The 17,200-nt window shown below is 56.7% G+C and overlaps 1 protein-coding gene across 1 annotated transcript in view; it reads left to right on the forward strand.

The window, feature by feature from the left end:
• The window catches only part of SIN3B (SIN3 transcription regulator family member B), a 37,108-nt gene that overhangs the window by 13,812 nt on the left and 6,096 nt on the right, over positions 1-17,200 (forward strand). Inside the window, 12 exon segments of the mRNA XM_019416218.2 lie at positions 3,204-3,326; positions 4,675-4,692; positions 4,694-4,765; positions 5,235-5,353; positions 9,633-9,840; positions 10,629-10,745; positions 11,909-11,939; positions 11,942-12,048; positions 12,050-12,147; positions 12,908-13,091; positions 15,340-15,943; positions 16,134-16,303. Coding sequence (XP_019271763.2) covers positions 3,204-3,326; positions 4,675-4,692; positions 4,694-4,765; positions 5,235-5,353; positions 9,633-9,840; positions 10,629-10,745; positions 11,909-11,939; positions 11,942-12,048; positions 12,050-12,147; positions 12,908-13,091; positions 15,340-15,943; positions 16,134-16,303 — 1,851 coding nt within the window.

Here is a 17,200-nt window from a genome sequence, read left to right on the forward strand (position 1 = left end):
TACCTGGGGAGGGCTGAGCAGAGCCCCCTGGGGACAGGGAGCTCCCCTCTCCCAGAGGCTCTCAGCTGAGCCCACCTCCTCGCGTCCCCACCCTCGTGTGCGCTCTCGGCCCTGCGTGTCTCTCTGAAGCGCCACAGCCCACGGCCCTCCTCGGGCGGGCTCCCTTTTCCCACACAAGGTCCCCTGCGGTGCTGCGCGCGCCCTTGTGCTGGTGCGCCTGGGATGCAGCTGTGCGCACTTGGGCCCCGGTAGCTGGGGCTGAGTGGTGCCGCCCGCCGGCTGGCCCTGACCCACCCCCTCCTGTGGCACACTCGGTGGGCTGTCGGACTGTCGTGCTTTCGGATCGGGATCTCGCACCTGGGCTCCGGCCTGTGTGGTGGCAGCTCTCGCCCCGGGCCCTGCCCTCGCTAGGGGCAGCCCATCCTCGGGGCAGAGGCGCCTGGCCGAGTCCCAGGCCCGCTTTCGCGGTCCTGGCAGAGATCAGGGGGCCAGGGACGTCCCCTTTCTCAAGAGCGCCCTGCCTGGACAGGAGCTGGAGGTGCAGCACTGGGGGAGGGACCCTAGCAGGTCCTTGGGGCTGCGAGCCCTGCCTCTGCAGGAAGTTGGGAAAGCCGGCGCGGAGCCCCCCTCTGCTAGAGTTGTGGGGGTGGGGTGCACAGCAGACACGTGATGACTCACAAACAGGCGGTCCGAACTCTGCAGGCCTGCAGCAGACACAGCCTTACTTTTCCCCTTGAGGTTTCAGTCTTGGTGCTGGGTCCTCAGTGCTGCGTGGGGCCGGCCTAGCCTTGTTCTCCGATTGCCATGGCCGCGCGCCCCCTGCTGGGCACCGCTGAGCATTTGTGAAGCTGGACGCTGACAAAGCCCGCCCTGGAAGAGTCAGCATCTCCCTCCCCAAAAGCACCTGCCCACACAGTTTCTTTAAATAGCATCTGTTATCAATTCAGCAGAGGGTTTTTTTGTGTTTATTGATCAGAGCGTCTTGTACATTTTAACAGATTGAATGAACTTTTTTTAAACTATTAAAAGCACCCACATACAATCTGTTGTATAATTTGATCTTTTATTCACCATCCTTTATGTTAGTTTTTGAATTTCCATTAAGACTGCAGGAAAAAGAAACCAAAGATGAAATTCGATACTGTGCTAATTAAATGTGACCAATTGGCCTAAGAGGGGTCAACAAACTTTTTTTTTTTAATGTTTGTTTATTTTGAGAGAGAGAAAGCAGGAGCAGAGGAGGGGCAGAGAGAGAGGGGGGGAGAGAGAAAAACTCCCAAGCAGGCTCCGTGCTGTCAGCACAGAGCCCAACGTGGGGCTCGATCCCACAAACCCTGAGATCATGACCTGAGAGTCCGGTGCTTAACCCACTGAGCCACCCAGGTGCCCCAACAAACGTTTTATGAAGAGCCAGATAGTAAGTGTCTTAGGCTTTGCAGGCCAGTGGGTCTCTGTCGCAAAGACTCGGCTCTGTCATTATGGCTGGAAAGCAGCTTTGGATGCTCTGTAAACCAGTGGGCGTGGCTATGTGCCAGTAAAACTTTGTTGGCAAAAACAGGTCCAGCATGGGTAATAGGTCAGCCCCTGGCCAAAGTGTCTTTGGGGGTCCGTCCGGCTCACACGTTCGTGGTTGGGCACACATAACTAAAAAGTAAGAACTGTCTGAATGAAGTATTAGAGAAACTCGATAATACTGAGCTTGTCTTCTGGCTGGGGAAGCCTGGCTGGGTGAGCGGTGGGTTTCCCTATCAGGCCCCTGGTCCCACTCGGCACATCACGGCGTCACCCGGCCGCCTCCTTTAGGAATCGGTGCTTGCACCTGTTCTGGCATCTACAACAAGAAATAGCGGTTGAAGATGGTTCTTTCGAGTAGCTTTGAATCTCTAGAAAACTGTTCTCCAGAGAAGTGTACTCAATCCCCTAAGGGCCAAGTTTTGCCTGTAATTAAATGATGGGTCTTTAATACGATCGGTATAATTATTATGGTAAAAATCACACGTGTTCATGAGAAAACCAAGCATTAATTAGAACATCAGTGAACTTCCCCTTCCCTGTCTCAGTTTCTAAGTCATTCTCTTCAGAGGTACGTACTCGCAAATGTCTTACATTATCTTTCTAGAAGTTTCCTACACACGTGCAAACGAATGTTTATTCTCTGATAAAAACTAAACATCCGCTTGTTAATTCTGCCCCTACATTTTTTTTTTTTCTTGTTCATGTAAGAATGTACCAGGTACACCTGTCCCCAGCAGGGACACAGAGGACACGGACACAGAGTTCACTGGTATCTGATAGTTCCTGGCTATTTTGTTTGGCTACATCACACCTTGCTCACCCAGCCCACACTTCGGGCCAAGAGTACTCCTCCCTTCAGGTCGTGTCTCCACGTCCCAGGTTCGGTGGCGGGGCGGGACCTGGGACGTGGTGGGGTGACTGCGGGGTGCCTCTCTGGCCCAGCACGCATCTTGCAGAAAACCTTGCGGCCTGTCTGCCTCCCAGCGTCTGCTCCGCTCTCCGCCACGTGCACATAGATGCAAATCCTGAACCGTTCTTCCGGAACTATTTTTCGTAAATATGGCCGACACCCTGTAGACACCCCACTTGTGAGGAGCATCCCTGTCTATGAAGCGTAGGACCTGGGAGGACCGGTGACGAGCCCCTGGGCTGCGCGCTGACTCTCCTCAAGACGTGTTTTCTCACTCGTAGAGAAGAATACAGAACTCGGCTGGAAGCCCCCGCCCCCCTCATCCCTCCCCCGCAGGTGCCCTGGTAGCCGCTAGCTGCTTCCTCTTACTGCCGAGGCTGGTGCGTGCCAGTGTCCCCCGCCTGAAATGCTCTTCCTTTCTATGGGGCACTCAGACATGCAGTCACATCCCCGTTGTCAGTGGTCTGTTGGGTGCGCCCAACTCTGGTGTCTCCCTGCTGTGCCCTCCTGCACCTGTCAGGACCCTCATCCATCCTGGCCTTTCCTGCACCTTCACCATGTTAAGATTACGATGATTCGGGTGCACGGTCTCTCCCCTAGTAAACGTGAGCATCTCGAGGCTGGAGTCGTCTTGCCTGCAGACGGGGCCCCTCGCCTGTGGCAGGCGGCATTCACTGGGGCCGTGGGCCGAGCCAAAGGTGGTTCCACGCACTCAGACCCGCCAAGAGCCAGCCCCGAAGGGCCCAGCACTAATCGCCTCCTGTGTTTGTGTTTTTAGTTCACGGGAAATGGACCATGCGAAATGAACAGCGTCCAGAAGAGTGAGCATGAGAAGAATCTGGAACACAGCAAAAAGCGCTCTCGGCCCTCGCTCCTCCGTCCGGTGTCTGCACCAGCCAAGGTAACCGTCAGCTGTGCACACAGGTGACCCACACATGTGGGCACCCGGCAGCCTGGTCCTCGGGAATAGATGACCTCGGGAGCAATATGCAGAGGCTCCGAGCAGCAGGCCCTGGGAATGGACCCTGGTCTGACTGGAATTCATCAGCTGTGGGACCTTAGGATGTCAGCTCACTCCTAAGGTGGCTGTTTACCCTGTTACCCCTGGCTCACAGGATTGGTATGAGGAGTGTTACCTTTTCCGGTGGAAATAGGATGTACTGCTCAGTCTGCTCCTTTTCGCCATAATGGCTCTTTCATAGGCAGGGCCACCTTGTGCGGTTACGCAGGTCGGTCACTGCACAAGAAGCCCGCTGAGAGGTGAGAGAGGCTGAGATCCAGCTCCTGTCGCACTCATTACCGGTGATGGCGATTTTCTAATTCCATCACATTTTGTGCATTTACTAGTTGGGTTTCTACTGTAAGGAAGAGCTTTTTCTTCATCCCCATTTATCAGGTTACCTATACCAGCATGGACCCTGAGTTATAACCCATGATTTTCATTGTTTATCTTGGCATCTAAACTGTCTCAGATATGGCCAGCGGGGCCCCTTCAAGCTGGCTTCTGTGTCCTCTGGACATATCCCCAGCATTGGGAGATGATTTTGTAGGGTCCGCAACGCCTCAAGAGTGCAGCTAAGTTCTGGTCTAAGTCCAGTTTAGAGACAGAAGTCTTCACAGAGATTTAAAACCCAAGCTTCTTGGGGCATCTGGGTGGCTCAGTCGGTTAAGCGCCCAACTCTTGATTTCGGCTCAGGTCAGGATCTCACGGTTCATGGGTTTGAGCCCCGTGTGGGGCTCCACGTTGACTGCGCAGAGCCCGCTTGGGATTCTCTGTCTGTTCCTTCCCCACGTGTGCTCTCTCTCAAAATAAATTAAAAACAATTTTTTTTTTTTTTTTTTTTAAACCCGGGCTGATCCAAGAGATTGGATCATCCTGTCCTCTTCCCGTCCCCTTGCCCCCACCATCACAGCCCACGGGACAAAACAGGCAGGGGAGAGGGTTCTGATACTGTGTCCAGGGGCACGTCTCCCTTGCCGTTCCAATTTTGTGATGCTCCCGCCTCTCGTCGAGAGCCCTAAACTGCCGAGATTTAGATCCCAGATTGTGGGCAGGGCGGTTGTGACCGTCACCCTTTGCCAGGCCACGGAGGCTGAGGTGGGTGGTCCTGAGAATTCCTCCACAGGGGTCCGGGGCAGACCTCCCCCGGCACCTCATGACGGTTGCTGTCGGAGAGCTCAATGTTGCCGATGTGGCAACTCTGACAAAGATGAACGGAGCCTTCACGGCGCGGGATTTCTCTCCACAGAAGAAAATGAAACTCCGAAGGTACCAAAGACCTGTCCATCGCTGCCGTGGGCAAGTATGGCACGCTGCAGGAGTTCTCCTTCTTTGACAAGGTGAGCCGTCGAGGCCGGCCTCCCCCAGCTCGGACGTGCAGGATGGGAGCCCCAGGGAAGGGAGCTGGGAGGGTGGGGAGCTGCTGGGCCCGGCCCGGGAGAAGGGGCCGGCACCCAGCTTCCACAGCAGAGGGGGCGTGGGCAGGAGGCAGCAGGGCTCGGAGCCCCAGCAGGCTTGAGGACGCACGTCCGCCCCTCCTGAGCTGTATGGCTTTCCTAAAGCAAGGATGGTCCCGTGGTTCCCCCATCGGGGTCGGTGGCAGGAGCCAGCGAGATGGCCCCGTGCACGCACTGTCCGCGCCACGTCATCAGTTGCACGCAGAGCATTGCCCTGTGGCCCGCGGCCGTCACTCGAGAGCATGCCTGTGTTGGTCACTCTGCGCTCACCGAGCGGTGTCTGAGCCGAGCGAGGGGAGGGGTGAGGGTGGGGCCTGGCCCTCCGGGGCCCCCTGACCCCCTCTCCCCGCAGGTTCGCAGGGTGCTGAAGAGCCAGGAGGTCTACGAGAACTTCCTTCGCTGCATCGCACTCTTCAACCAGGAGCTCGTGTCCGGCTCTGAGCTCCTCCAGCTCGTCAGCCCGTTTCTCGGGTGAGTGACGCTTCCCCGGGGCTTCCCACGCGGGTGTGTTTCCGGAAACTCCGTCCACCCTGCCGTTGGTCATCGCTTTCGAGAAAGAGTGAAGCCTTTTTTTTTTTTTTTAATTTGGTTTTCAATCGCAAGGGTCATAGAGATCGTAGGTGGAGCTGCAGTCGGAGGAAAGAACACAGGTCCTGGGCGCTGTTCGCCCGTGGCGGCATCTGTGGTCACGTGACAACCAGGATGTTGACTCTCGCCCAGTCCACCCATCTCTTCAGGGTTTCCTGTTTCTAGTGTATGTGCGCGTGCGTGTTGATACAGCTCCGTCACCTGGGAAGCCTCGTGTGTCCGCCGCGGTCAAGATGCGGAGTGGCTTCAGACCCACAGGGGTGCTCGTGTTGACCTCTGATACCCTCACCCGTGTCCCTCCTACACGCCACCCCAGTCTCGGCCCCAACCCCCTGGCAACCCCTAACCTACACTCCACCTGTAGACCTTCCCCAACAGAAGTGTATAAATGGAATTATACCGTAGGTAACTTTCGGGTGATTGGGTTTTCATCACCCAGCGTAAATCCCCTAGAGATTCACTTGCTACGTGCTTTTAAAAACTACCAATCAGAAATTTCGAAGAAGGATGAAAGGGCCACCCGGCATCCCGGCTGTCCAGAGAGAAGCCCTGTTAGCGGGTCAGCGGTCTGCTTCCAGCATCCCCCCCTGCTGCAGGTGTGGGCAGACCCTTGGGGCCGGGGCGGCCGCTGGAGGGCAGAGATGTTCTAGGAGGTGAGTGCATGTGCCCAGTTCGTGCACAGTGTGCTTTCTTGCCTCCTCACCAGCTCTGTCCCATCGGGCGAGTGTCCCAGCCAGTCTGAGCCTGTTCTCCATTTATAGAGGTCCCGCACGGTCTTGGAGCCCTCCAAGTGGGCTGGACGCGTAAGACCTTTGAAGTCGTGTCTGGAGCATGCGAGCGCACGTGATACGTGACCCACGGTATCTTAGCGCTAAAGATGTCCCCAGGGACCAGTGCCTCCTGAGCCCTTTACTGTGAATTTAAAAAATGTTTTTAATTTTTTTTGAGACGGAGACAGAGCATGAGCAAGGGAGGGGCAGAGAGAGAGAAGGAGACACAGGATCCCAAGCAGGCTCCAGGCTCTGAGCTGTCAGCACAGAGCCCGATGCGGGGCTTGAACTCACGACCAAGAGATCATGACCTGAGCTGAAGTTGGACGCTTAACCAACTGAGCCACCCAGGCGCCCCGAAAAAATGTTTTTAATTTTTAAAAAAGTGTATAAACTTAAAGCACAGATCCAGGAAACCATGTGACGGAGGACTCCATGAGTCATGAATCATTTTTAGGCAAAGCCCCTTGTGCCCACCACCCAGGATACAAGTGGGCCTGGGCCGGCCCCCAGGAGCCCCTCCGTGTGCCATCCCATCATGCTCTCTACCCCTTCAAAAGCATCACTGGGGAGTGAGCACCTCCCTACGCTATGGATGGCACAGGAACCACCAAGCACACGGCTCAGTCTTGCCCCTTTGTCTGGGTTTGGTCTCCTGATTCGTCCTGCGAGTCCCTCCCCCTTTTGTCCTTACTGTTTCGGTGTTGGCGCCCTCACCCCTTGGGTGGGTTTTGCCACCTGCAACTTCACGGTCCCATCCCTCACGTCCCTCTGTCTATCCGGAGGCGATGGTGTCCGAGTTCTTTTTATGGTTCATTCATTTATTTATATGTTCGCTGGGGGTTGCAAGAGAGAAAATCTCAACAGTATTTCCCACCTTTTGGCGACCCAGGGTAGATGCTTGATTTCTCCCTTTATTGTGGTGTCTGGGTGATGAGTCACATTCTTGTCTCATCGGGACCAGTTAGGGACCAATTCTTTTTTTTTCTTTTTAAGCATCATATGGACTCACGGACACATTAGATGTGTTTCTGTATATTTTAAAGATGGAGAAGCTGAGGCCCAGAACGAATACCTCTCACTTTCCCCAGAGACCAGCTCCTCAGAGAGAGCTTTGCCGTGGTGACTGATGGGTCTGGGGTGGACCAGCCCAGCAGCTGGCCCTTCATTCATGCTCTGCCCTCTGGTTATGAGCGTGGCCGTTGTTTCCCATAAGTAGCATCATACTGTCAGGCTGGGCTACAGCACCCTTTTTTTTTTTTAATTCAGTATTTCTTGGCCAGTGTCAGCGGTCAGTGTCAGACGTGAGCGTACATGATCATTTTTAGCGACTGCATAATGTTCCCTTATTTGCATGTACTGTGGTTTTCTCAGCAGGGTCTGTAACGGACATTGGTCTCCAGTTTCTTTCTGTAATCGGTGCTGAGATCATGGCTCTGTAGGTTGGGATACCCAAAGGTCAAGTTAGGGTCGTCAGGAGGTGCTTCCTTGGTGATTCTGAGAGAGGGTACCCACGTCAGGGTGACCCGTTTGCTGGGGTTAACTTTCCCAGGCTGGTAAAGCTGTGGTAACACTTTGAAAAACGGCCCAGAGCAGGATGGTGTGGCCATTTACACTGCCTCGGCCATACCGTGCCTGGCTTTTAAATGGACTTGGACTGCCTGCTCACTCCCACGGAAGCGTGTCTGTGAGCTCAGAATCCAGTGCTCTGAGCCTGGTTCCTGGCCGGGAAGTGGGCGCTGTTGTTGGAAAGACGAAGTGCCGTGACGAGTGAGGGGCCCCTGGAGGCCTGTGCGGGGCGGGGAATGCCGCACGTGGCCTTGGCCTGCCCAGCTGGGCGCGTCACCAGCCCCCAGTCCGAAGTGGGCCTCTGCTTCCTACCAGCGGAGCGAGAGTTTCTTTGTTCGCCAAATGGCCAAACCTACTTCCTGCAGTTGTCGGCGGGATTAAGGGAGAAGAATGAAGGAACTCAAAATTTGAGGTACTGAGCAGGTGGGCAGCGTTGGGTCGGGGTCCGCTGTTCCCATGTCCACGTGCCGAGAGCGGTGTGGGGGCAGCAGGCCTCTCTGACTGCTCGCCTTGATGTGAGGCCCAGCTGGGCGAGCATTCACCTCGACAAGGCCTCTCTTGCGTTGTGAGCCTCGGTGTGGGTTTGCACACCCACAGGCAGCCATGCTCGGGGGCCCAGAGATCTGCCACCTGGTGATGGCACAGCCTTAGTCGGGGCCGGAGTGGGGTGTGCCGGAGTGACCGTTTCCCCTTCCGAGCGTTCGTAGTTTCTGCTTATGCCGACTGCAGCCTCCGTTGTCCTCTGCACTGGTTTTGTGGATGTTTTCCATCCCTGTGTTTCCATTCGCTTGTGTGTTTTCCTTGTGAGCTGAGTTGGCATGGGGTCCTTACAGCTGGGGCACAGTGGACGGCCGTCTCAGGAGAGGAGGGCATGGGTCACGAAGGAAGGAAGCTGCCGGAAGCCAGGTCACCATGCCACCTGTCAAAGTAACTATCCTTTTGGTAGGATTTCATACTCATTTAATCACAGATCCAGGTGACGTCGGGGGCCAGTTGTGTTCAGATCTTCCCATTGCACAGCCATTACGTTACGACTCATGTGAACTTGTCTGCGGAGGGATCCTTTCCTGGGAGGGATCGCCCTAGGGGAGGCTTCTCCTTCATGGAGGAAGGCTCTGGAGCAGGGGTTGGCGGACTTTTATCTGTCTGGGGCCAAGGGTGGCACTACGGAACTCTGGCATTGTGCAAAAGCAGCCACAGACCATACTAAGCAATGGACACAACGATGTACCAATAAAACTTTATTTGCAAGGACGGGCATGGACAGCTTGCCAATAGTTCACCGACCCCGGGCCTGATGCCCAACCTCTTCCGGTTAAAGACCATCACTGAGGTGCCTGGGTGGCTCAGTGGGATAAGCATCCGACTCTTGATTTTGGCTCAGGTCACGATCTCATGGTTTGTGAGATAGAGCCCCATGTGGGGCTCCGCACTCAGTGTGGAGATTCTCTCCCTCTCTGCCCCTTCCCCCGTGCATGTGCGGGCGTGCTCTCTCTCTCTCTCGCTCTCTTTCAAATAAATACAATTTAAAGAACATCACTAGCCCCAGCTTCTGCCAGTCTAAGTTGTCTATTCCAGCATGTTTCAAGGCTCTCCTGTTAGTGGCGGGACCTGGCTGGTGACAAAGGGGTGGGAGGGAGATTTACTCACCATTTGAGGGCATTGCACACATCTGGTGCTTGGTTCCGCCTCTTGCCACTCCTCTCTGACCACCTTCAGCAGGTGTCTACACGAAGCCATTCTGAAATCTCCAGGTCCCTCTCAGAAAGCCTCCCCCCCGCCCCCCCCGGAATCCAACTTACTCTTTGTCTTTATTTCTGAAGGAAATTTCCAGAACTCTTTGCACAGTTCAAGTCCTTCCTGGGGGTAAAGGAGCTGTCATTCGCCCCGCCCATGAGCGACAGATCCGGGGATGGAATCAGCCGGGAAATTGACTACGCGTCTTGCAAACGCATTGGATCCAGCTACCGAGCGCTCCCCAAAACCTACCAGCAGCCCAAGTGCAGTGGGAGGACGGCCATCTGCAAGGAGGTAGTGCCACAGTAACACCCATCACCCCCATGCTTTACAGAAAAGAACTGAGTGTTGACCCCCTAAATACTGAATGATGGATGGTGCTGGGGTGTGGCCAGACAAAATGCCTGCACTGAGAGGATGGTTTCTTCTGCTGGTAGTTTTGGCAGCCGTGGGACAGACGATGCTGGCGTAGGCTTTGGCGTGTTCTTCTGTCGTTTAGACTTAACGTTTCTTTCTGCCGTCAGCCTGCTCTGTCCCAGGTTCGCTGTGCTTGGTATGTTCCATTTAGCTTGATCATTGAGTACTTTTTCAGGGTTAGTAGACAAGAGTGTTCCTCTGTTTCCATAATTCAAGAGTGCTTGCTGGATTTCAGGGTATGTAGCCCAGGAGTCAGTAAACTAAAATCCGGCCCATGCCGGTGTTTGTAAATAAAGTTTTGTTGGCACACAGACATGCCCGTTCATTTACATAGCGCCTGTGACTGCCATTAGCAGGACAGAGGCAGAGTTGAATAGTCCTGACAGACAGGATGGCCTGCCAAACCTAAAACGTTTAGTATCTGGCCCTTTACAGAGAACATTTGCCAACCCCTGCAATAGTACGATTTGTTTACTTGACCAAAGTCACGTTTTGTCTTAAACTCACTTTCAAATTAATGTTGCCATTTGTATGATAAAGTGGTTTCCTGTGAAATTAGGATTCCATTTCTCGTCTCCATTATCTTTTACCCTGGACGACGTAGTAAACCGTCCTGGCCGCCGAGGCCTGCCGCACTGGGCACACAGCGTTTCCTCTCGGTGCAGGTGCTGAATGACACCTGGGTCTCCTTCCCCTCCTGGTCAGAGGACTCCACTTTCGTCAGTTCCAAGAAGACCCCCTACGAGGAGCAGCTGCACCGCTGTGAGGACGAGCGTTTCGAGGTGTGTGTGCTGGCACCCCTGGGTCCTGGCCGGGGTCAGGGAGGCGCGGGGTGGCGCCTTCCTCCCCAGCTGCGCTTTAGTCTGTCCTCCTCCCTCTCCACCCTGGGAGGCGTCCGTGGTGATCCTCCCCACCCTCATTCCGAGTAGCAGGGATTCCAGCGCTTTCCAGCAGGGGGCAGCACCTGAAAGTGTCCTTTTTCTGCCCCCTCCGCCTTCCCGCTGGTTAGGAAATGGTACCGTTCCTTTTCATTTTAAATATATGCGTATTTGAATTTAATTAATTAACTCTAATTTTTTTCATTGAAATGCTTGTTGAGATCGTTGTGTATTTACGTGCAGCAAGCGATCCGGGTGCCCTCCTCCCAGTGGTCGCCGCTTGTAAAATCTCTGGCACAGCGTCACAGCCAGGAGGTTGACACTGGCCCACCCGGAGGCCTCATTCCCATCCCCACCGTTGAACTTGTATTTGTGTGTGTGCACACGCATATGTGGGCACGTGTGTTTAGCTCCGGGTGGGGTCTCCCCCGTGGAGGTTCCCGTATTCCCCGCCACCGCTGAGGTACTCCGCTGCTCCCGCCCACCGCCGCGATCTGTCGCGCTGCTGTTTATGGCCCTACCCGCCTCCTTCCCCCCCTGTGCTTGACCCCTGGCAACCCCTGACCTGGCTTCCAGCTCTGGCAACTTTTTCCTAAGGGGATCACCCAGGGTGTGACCTTTGGGGACTGGCTCCCCGTCAGCACGTGCCCCTGGAGAGTCACGCGGGGGGGCTGCGTACGCAGTGAGTCCTTCCTTTTTATTGCCTGTGATGCCCCCGAAGTGGGTCAGCCCGGGAACTGTTTCCCTCTTCTCACGGGTCCACCCGTGTTCTAGCGCGGGGATGTTCACGCGTGGTGGTAAGAGGCCCACGAGTCCTGTTCCGTGAGCACCTGGCTCTCACCATTGCCGGGGTCGCGCCCCAGCCACATGACCCGCTGTGCGGTGCTCCAGGCCCCTGAGCTGCGTCAGCGCTGCCGCTTCCTGGTTTTCGTCATCCTCCCTCAGAGACGTGGAGGTTTATTAGTTCTGTCCAAGCATCGCTTCTGCTGACCCACGCCTGTCCCTAGGGGCCCTGCTGCGCTGCCCCCCGCACCCTCGACAGCCCACCCCTGCCTTCCTTTCCATAGTTAGATGTCGTCCTGGAGACCAACCTGGCCACGATCGTGTGTTGGAAAGTGTGCAGAAGAAGCTTTCCCGGATGGCGCCTGAGGACCAGGAGAAGTTCCGGCTGGATGACTGTCTGGGGGGCACGTCGGAGGTGATCCTAGCGCCGTGCCATCCACCGTATTTATGGGGACAAGGCTCCAGAGATCATCGAGAGCCTCAAGAAGAACCCTGTCACTGCTGTCCCAGTCGTCCTGAAAAGGTGCCCTCCCGATTCTGGCTGTCCCGCCTGCTCTGCAAGCAGGTTCCCTGAGCCCATTAGTGCTCTTTGTCCCCAGAGTGTGATGCGGGGGGGGGGGGGGGGGGGGGGGAGGAGCGGGGCCCCAGGCTGGCTTACTGTGGTTTCCAGCCTTTTTCTTCATTTCCCCGTTCTACTCTTGAGAGAAAAGCACAACTGGAATAATTGTGTCCTTCTAGAACTTTCCACCATGCACATAATCATCAAAACGAGAAAAGGAGCTATTTTAAAGCACAAAATAGGATTGTCCTATGGCAGCGCTTGCCTTTTACATGCTAGTACATTTTGGAAAACTTTCTGACCTGGTGAACAGGTATTAATTAAATGGCTGCCCTTGGCCAGATGCTGTGCTCAGCCCTGGGTTGCAGAGCTGAGCGAGGCTGACAGAGCCCCTTCTCTTGGGGCTTGCAGTCAAGCAAGAGAGCCCAGTAGTTAACCTAGCAACTACCCAGAGCGTGGTCAGGGCCATGGGCCAGGACAGGGAGGAGGTGCTGGGGCAGCGATATTTGAAAAACCATAAAAGCAGCCACATTGCTTCTACAGAGCCCTATGCTCCCCACCTTCCTCTTTTGTTCAGCACAGAACCCACTGCCCAGGCCAGGGGCTGGCTGTCCCGAGTTAGGAATGCACCCGGCTAGATCTGTGGGTGGCTGTCAGGCTGCCCGCAGGGGTGACGGGTGGGTGCCCCTGGTTGTCCCCATGCTGAGCTCCTCTGACCCCACAGGCTGAAGGCCAAGGAGGAGGAGTGGCGGGAGGCCCAGCAGGGCTTCAACAAGATCTGGCGGGAGCAGTACGAGAAGGCATATCTCAAGTCCCTGGACCATCAGGCCGTGAACTTCAAACAGAATGACACCAAGGCCCTCCGCTCCAAGAGCTTGCTCAATGAGATCGAGAGTGTCTACGACGAGGTGAGGCCCTCTGCCCAGGTCTGAGCCAGCAAGTGGTTCTGGCCCTCCGCTCCCGGCCCTTCCGGTCTCAGGCAGGTGGCTGGGTCCTCGGTGCCTCTGTTCCCCAGCGTCACCCTGGCTCTGTAGGGCTGGAATGGATGCTTCTGTGGCACTCAGCCTAGAGCTAGTCCGGGGGTGGGGTTGGATTGTAGTGGTTCTGCCATTGCTGGCAAAGGGCTCTCCCCTCCCCTCCTTCCCTTCCCCTCCCCTCCTTCCCTCCCCTTCCCTCCTTCCTTACCACTGGGCCTTGCTCGACCTTCCTTCAGGCAAATGGTAACAGCAGCTTTCCTTTCTCTGCTGCAGCTGTGTGCCAGGCACAGGTAGACCCTAAGAAGGAACGTTCCATAGAATTTGTACAGACTTTATGATGCAGTACCATTATCTTCCTGGTCTTAGCAGTGAGAAAACTGAGACACGAGAGGTGGCCACTTGCCAAAGCCAGCCACAGGAGTCCGGGCCCTAGGGCTCCGCCTCTAGCCGCTGGCCTGTGCCTTTTTGCCAGCTTTGGTACATTCAGGCTCATGGGGCCTGCACCACAGAACTGAGGCAGGGCTGAGCTCCAGGCTTTGAGGATTTAGGCATCAAAAAACTCGTGCAGGGAGTGAGTGACTTGGTGAGAACCTGTGATCGAAGCCCCTTCTGTCCTGCCTGCCTCCCCTGGGCCACCTTGGCCCTGTAGAGCCCACCTGCAGGTCATCTGGTCTCCTTGCTCTGATCCTTGAGTGGGTCCTTAAGGCCTGAGAACACCACCACCCCCCCTACCCCCCTGCCCCAGCAGGGCCCACGGTTCATCATCAGAATGAGAAATTGACGAGGTGACACGTGAGACGAACCTCAGTCACCACAGAGTTCCTTCGCTCTTTCCCTGGGGGCTGAGGGAAAAGGAGCCCAGCGCTCTGTGTGGGACCCGAGGTTGGCCCACCAGCCTGGCAGGCTCCGCATGTGCGGGCCCTTCGTGTGTAGGGAGGTCGGCCCCTCGCTGCATTGTGGCTTAGTAGAGACCAGTTCTGTATTCCACACGTGGAGCTTGCGCTGAGAAAAGGAGTTAAAAAGATCTTCCAGGGCATCTGGGGCACAGATACGAGAGGGGCTCCAAAAGCAGCAGGAGAAGAAGATCACTCAGAGCCGGGAGACGGGCTGAGTGTCCCCACCACCCGTGTGCCAGCTCCCAAGACTCCCGCCGGCACGGAGGGAAGGAGAGCTCGGGCTGCTGCACAGTTCAGTGTCACTAAGGGAGCCTGACCTCTGGTGGACACATGGGGCGCCCACCCCAGAGAGCCATGGTCCTGGCCTACCCGTTTTCTGTTGGTCACTTGCTCTGTGGTGGTTCAGGGAGCCCCTTCAGTGGCTACACCCTGGAACTGCTCACCCAAGGTGAGGATCCGTGCTCACTTTTTCCTTTTTTTTAATTTTATTTTGTTTTTTAACATCTTTATTTATTTTTAGAGAGAGAGTGGGTGTGTGCGCCTGTGGGGGAGGGGCAGAGAGAGAGGGAGACACAGAATCCGAAGCAGGTTCCAGGCTCTGAGCTGTCAGCACAGATCCCGGTGTGGGGCTCGAACCCATGAATCACGCGATCATGACCTGAGCTGGAGTCGGATGCTTAACTGACTAAGCCACTCAAGCACCCCCAGGCTCACTTCTTCTGAGAGCCTGGGTTCATCAGCCTTGGGGCTGGGGCTGGGTGCTACCCAGGAGAGCGCGTCGTTGGGGGCTGACATTGGCAGGCAGCTCGAGGCAGTCTGGACAAAGTGTGACCGTCTTCAGGTTTGCAGGAAGAAAAGTCGTTAGCTGGATAAAGACTGAGGGAAGGAGTGAGCCCAGGGCTTTGGTTTTCCAGGGCAAAAGAGCAGAGGGGCATGTTCAAAGGTCCTGCACACAGCAGGAGCTCAGCACCCTCTGAGCAACGAAAGAGGCTGGGTGGGGCGGGTGCCATAGGACCATGTGCCAGGGATCGGGGTCCTGTCATGAGCAGTGCAGCAAGGCCCAGAGTGATGTGATAGGACTGACCGCACTCCTATAGGTCAAGTCACTCTGGACCCAGAGAGGACAGTGGTTGGAGCGGGCTGCTGAATGGGACGGGGCAGGCAGGAGGTGTGGGCTGCACCCAGACCAGAGCGTGATGCCGTTAGAGCCCGGTGGCCCCGGGTGCCCCATCTCAGACACCCCAGTTGGTCACTTCCTGCCTGATGGCCCCCTTGTGCCCCAGCACCAGGAGCAGCACTCGGAGGGCCGTAGCGCCCCCTCCAGCGAGCCGCACCTCATCTTCGTGTACGAGGACAGGCAGATCCTCGAGGACGCCGCCGCCCTCATCAGCTACTACGTGAAGCGGCAGCCGGCCATCCAGAAGGAGGACCAGGGCACCATCCACCAGCTGGTGCACCAGTTCGTGCCCAGCCTCTTCTTCTCCCAGCAGCTGGACCTGGGGGCGTCCGAGGACTCCGCCGACGAGGGCCGGGGCAGCCCCCAGGGGCAGAGCGCGGAGCCTGGTGACCGGAAGAAGCCGGCGCCCGGGCCGCAGAGCAGTCCCCCGGAGGAGAAGGGGGCCGCGGGCGAGGCGCCCGCCACCGAGCAGGCGCCACAGCGGCACAAGCCTCTGGACGACGTGTACAGCCTCTTCTTCGCCAACAACAACTGGTACTTCTTCCTGCGCCTGCACCAGACCCTGTGCTCCCGGCTGCTCAAGATCTACCGCCAGGCGCAGAAGCAGCTGCTGGAGTATCGGACGGAGAAGGAGAGGGAGAAGGTGCTGTGTGAGGGCCGCCGGGAGAAGGGCAACGACCCCGCCATGGAGCTGCGGCTGAAGCAGCCAAGTAAGCTCCGGGGTCCCCGGGGTGGCACGCGGGTGCTGGCGGCCACCAGCCGGGTTGAGGGGTGGGGGTGGGGCCAGGCGGCCAGTCGGATGCGTCCCGGCACCTTGGGCCGGTGTTAGGGAGCCGGTGGCCGGAGGCGAGGGCCCCACGCGTGTCTGGCCCCCGGTGACCGCGGCCCCCGCGCCCCCAGGCGAGGTGGAGCTGGAGGAGTACTACCCCGCCTTCCTGGACATGGTGCGGAGCCTGCTAGAGGGCAGCATCGACCCCACACAGTACGAGGACACCCTGCGCGAGATGTTCACCATCCACGCCTACGTGGGCTTCACCATGGACAAGCTGGTGCAGAGCATCGCCAGGCAGGTGAGCAGGCGCGGGCAGGCGGCGACAGGGACGGTGTGGCCCCTCCTGGAGAGGCTGCGCGGGTCGGCCTGGGGCAGCAGCACCTCTCCTTTGTAGCTTCGGCGGAGTGGAGAGTGGAATTCACGGAACACAAAATGCGGTTCAGTGGCATTCAGTGTGCTCACCGTGTCGTGCGGCCACCGCGTGCCCCTCCCCCGGCCCCTGGCCACCGCCAGTCTGCCTTCTGTCCCTGCGGATCTGCCTGCTCTGGGCGTTTCGTGTAAATGGAATCCCACGCCGTGGCCTTTTGTGTCTGGCTTCTCTCAAACTCCGTATGGTGTTTTCCAGGTTCAGCCACGTTGTGATGTGTGTCATTGCTTCGCTCCCTCGTGTGGCTGCCTCCCGTCGTGTGGAGGGAACGTACTCGTCCGTCCACGCATCTGGGGGTGGCCACTTTGCTCGTTGCCACCTTTTGGCGATTGTGAACAGTGCTGTGAACACGGGTGTACAAGGATTCGTTTGACTCCTCGGTGACAGATCTTTTTTTTTGTTTGTTTATTTTTGAGAGAGAGACAGAGCGTGAGGGGGGAGGGACAGAGAGAGAGGGAGACACAGAATCCGAAACAGGCTCCAGGCTCCGAGCTGTCAGCACAGAGCCCGACATGGGGCTCAAACTCACGGACCGTGAGATCATGACCTGAGCTGAAGTTGGACACATCAACCGACTGAGCCCCCCGGGTGCCCGACAGACCTTTCTTAAAGGTAATTTGGCAACACGTAAAGAACCATAGCCCAGGGACACCGGCGGGGGGCGGGGGCAGCCAGTTAAGTGTCCCACCCTTGGTATCGGCTCAGGTCATGATCTCATGGTTTGTGGGTTTGAACCTTCCTGGGATTCTGTCTCTCTCCCTCTCTCTG

The sequence above is a fragment of the Panthera pardus genome, unplaced genomic scaffold (assembly GCF_024362965.1).
Source record: "Panthera pardus isolate Hobbes unplaced genomic scaffold, ASM2436296v1 HiC_scaffold_8, whole genome shotgun sequence".
Lineage (NCBI taxonomy): Eukaryota > Metazoa > Chordata > Mammalia > Carnivora > Felidae > Panthera > Panthera pardus.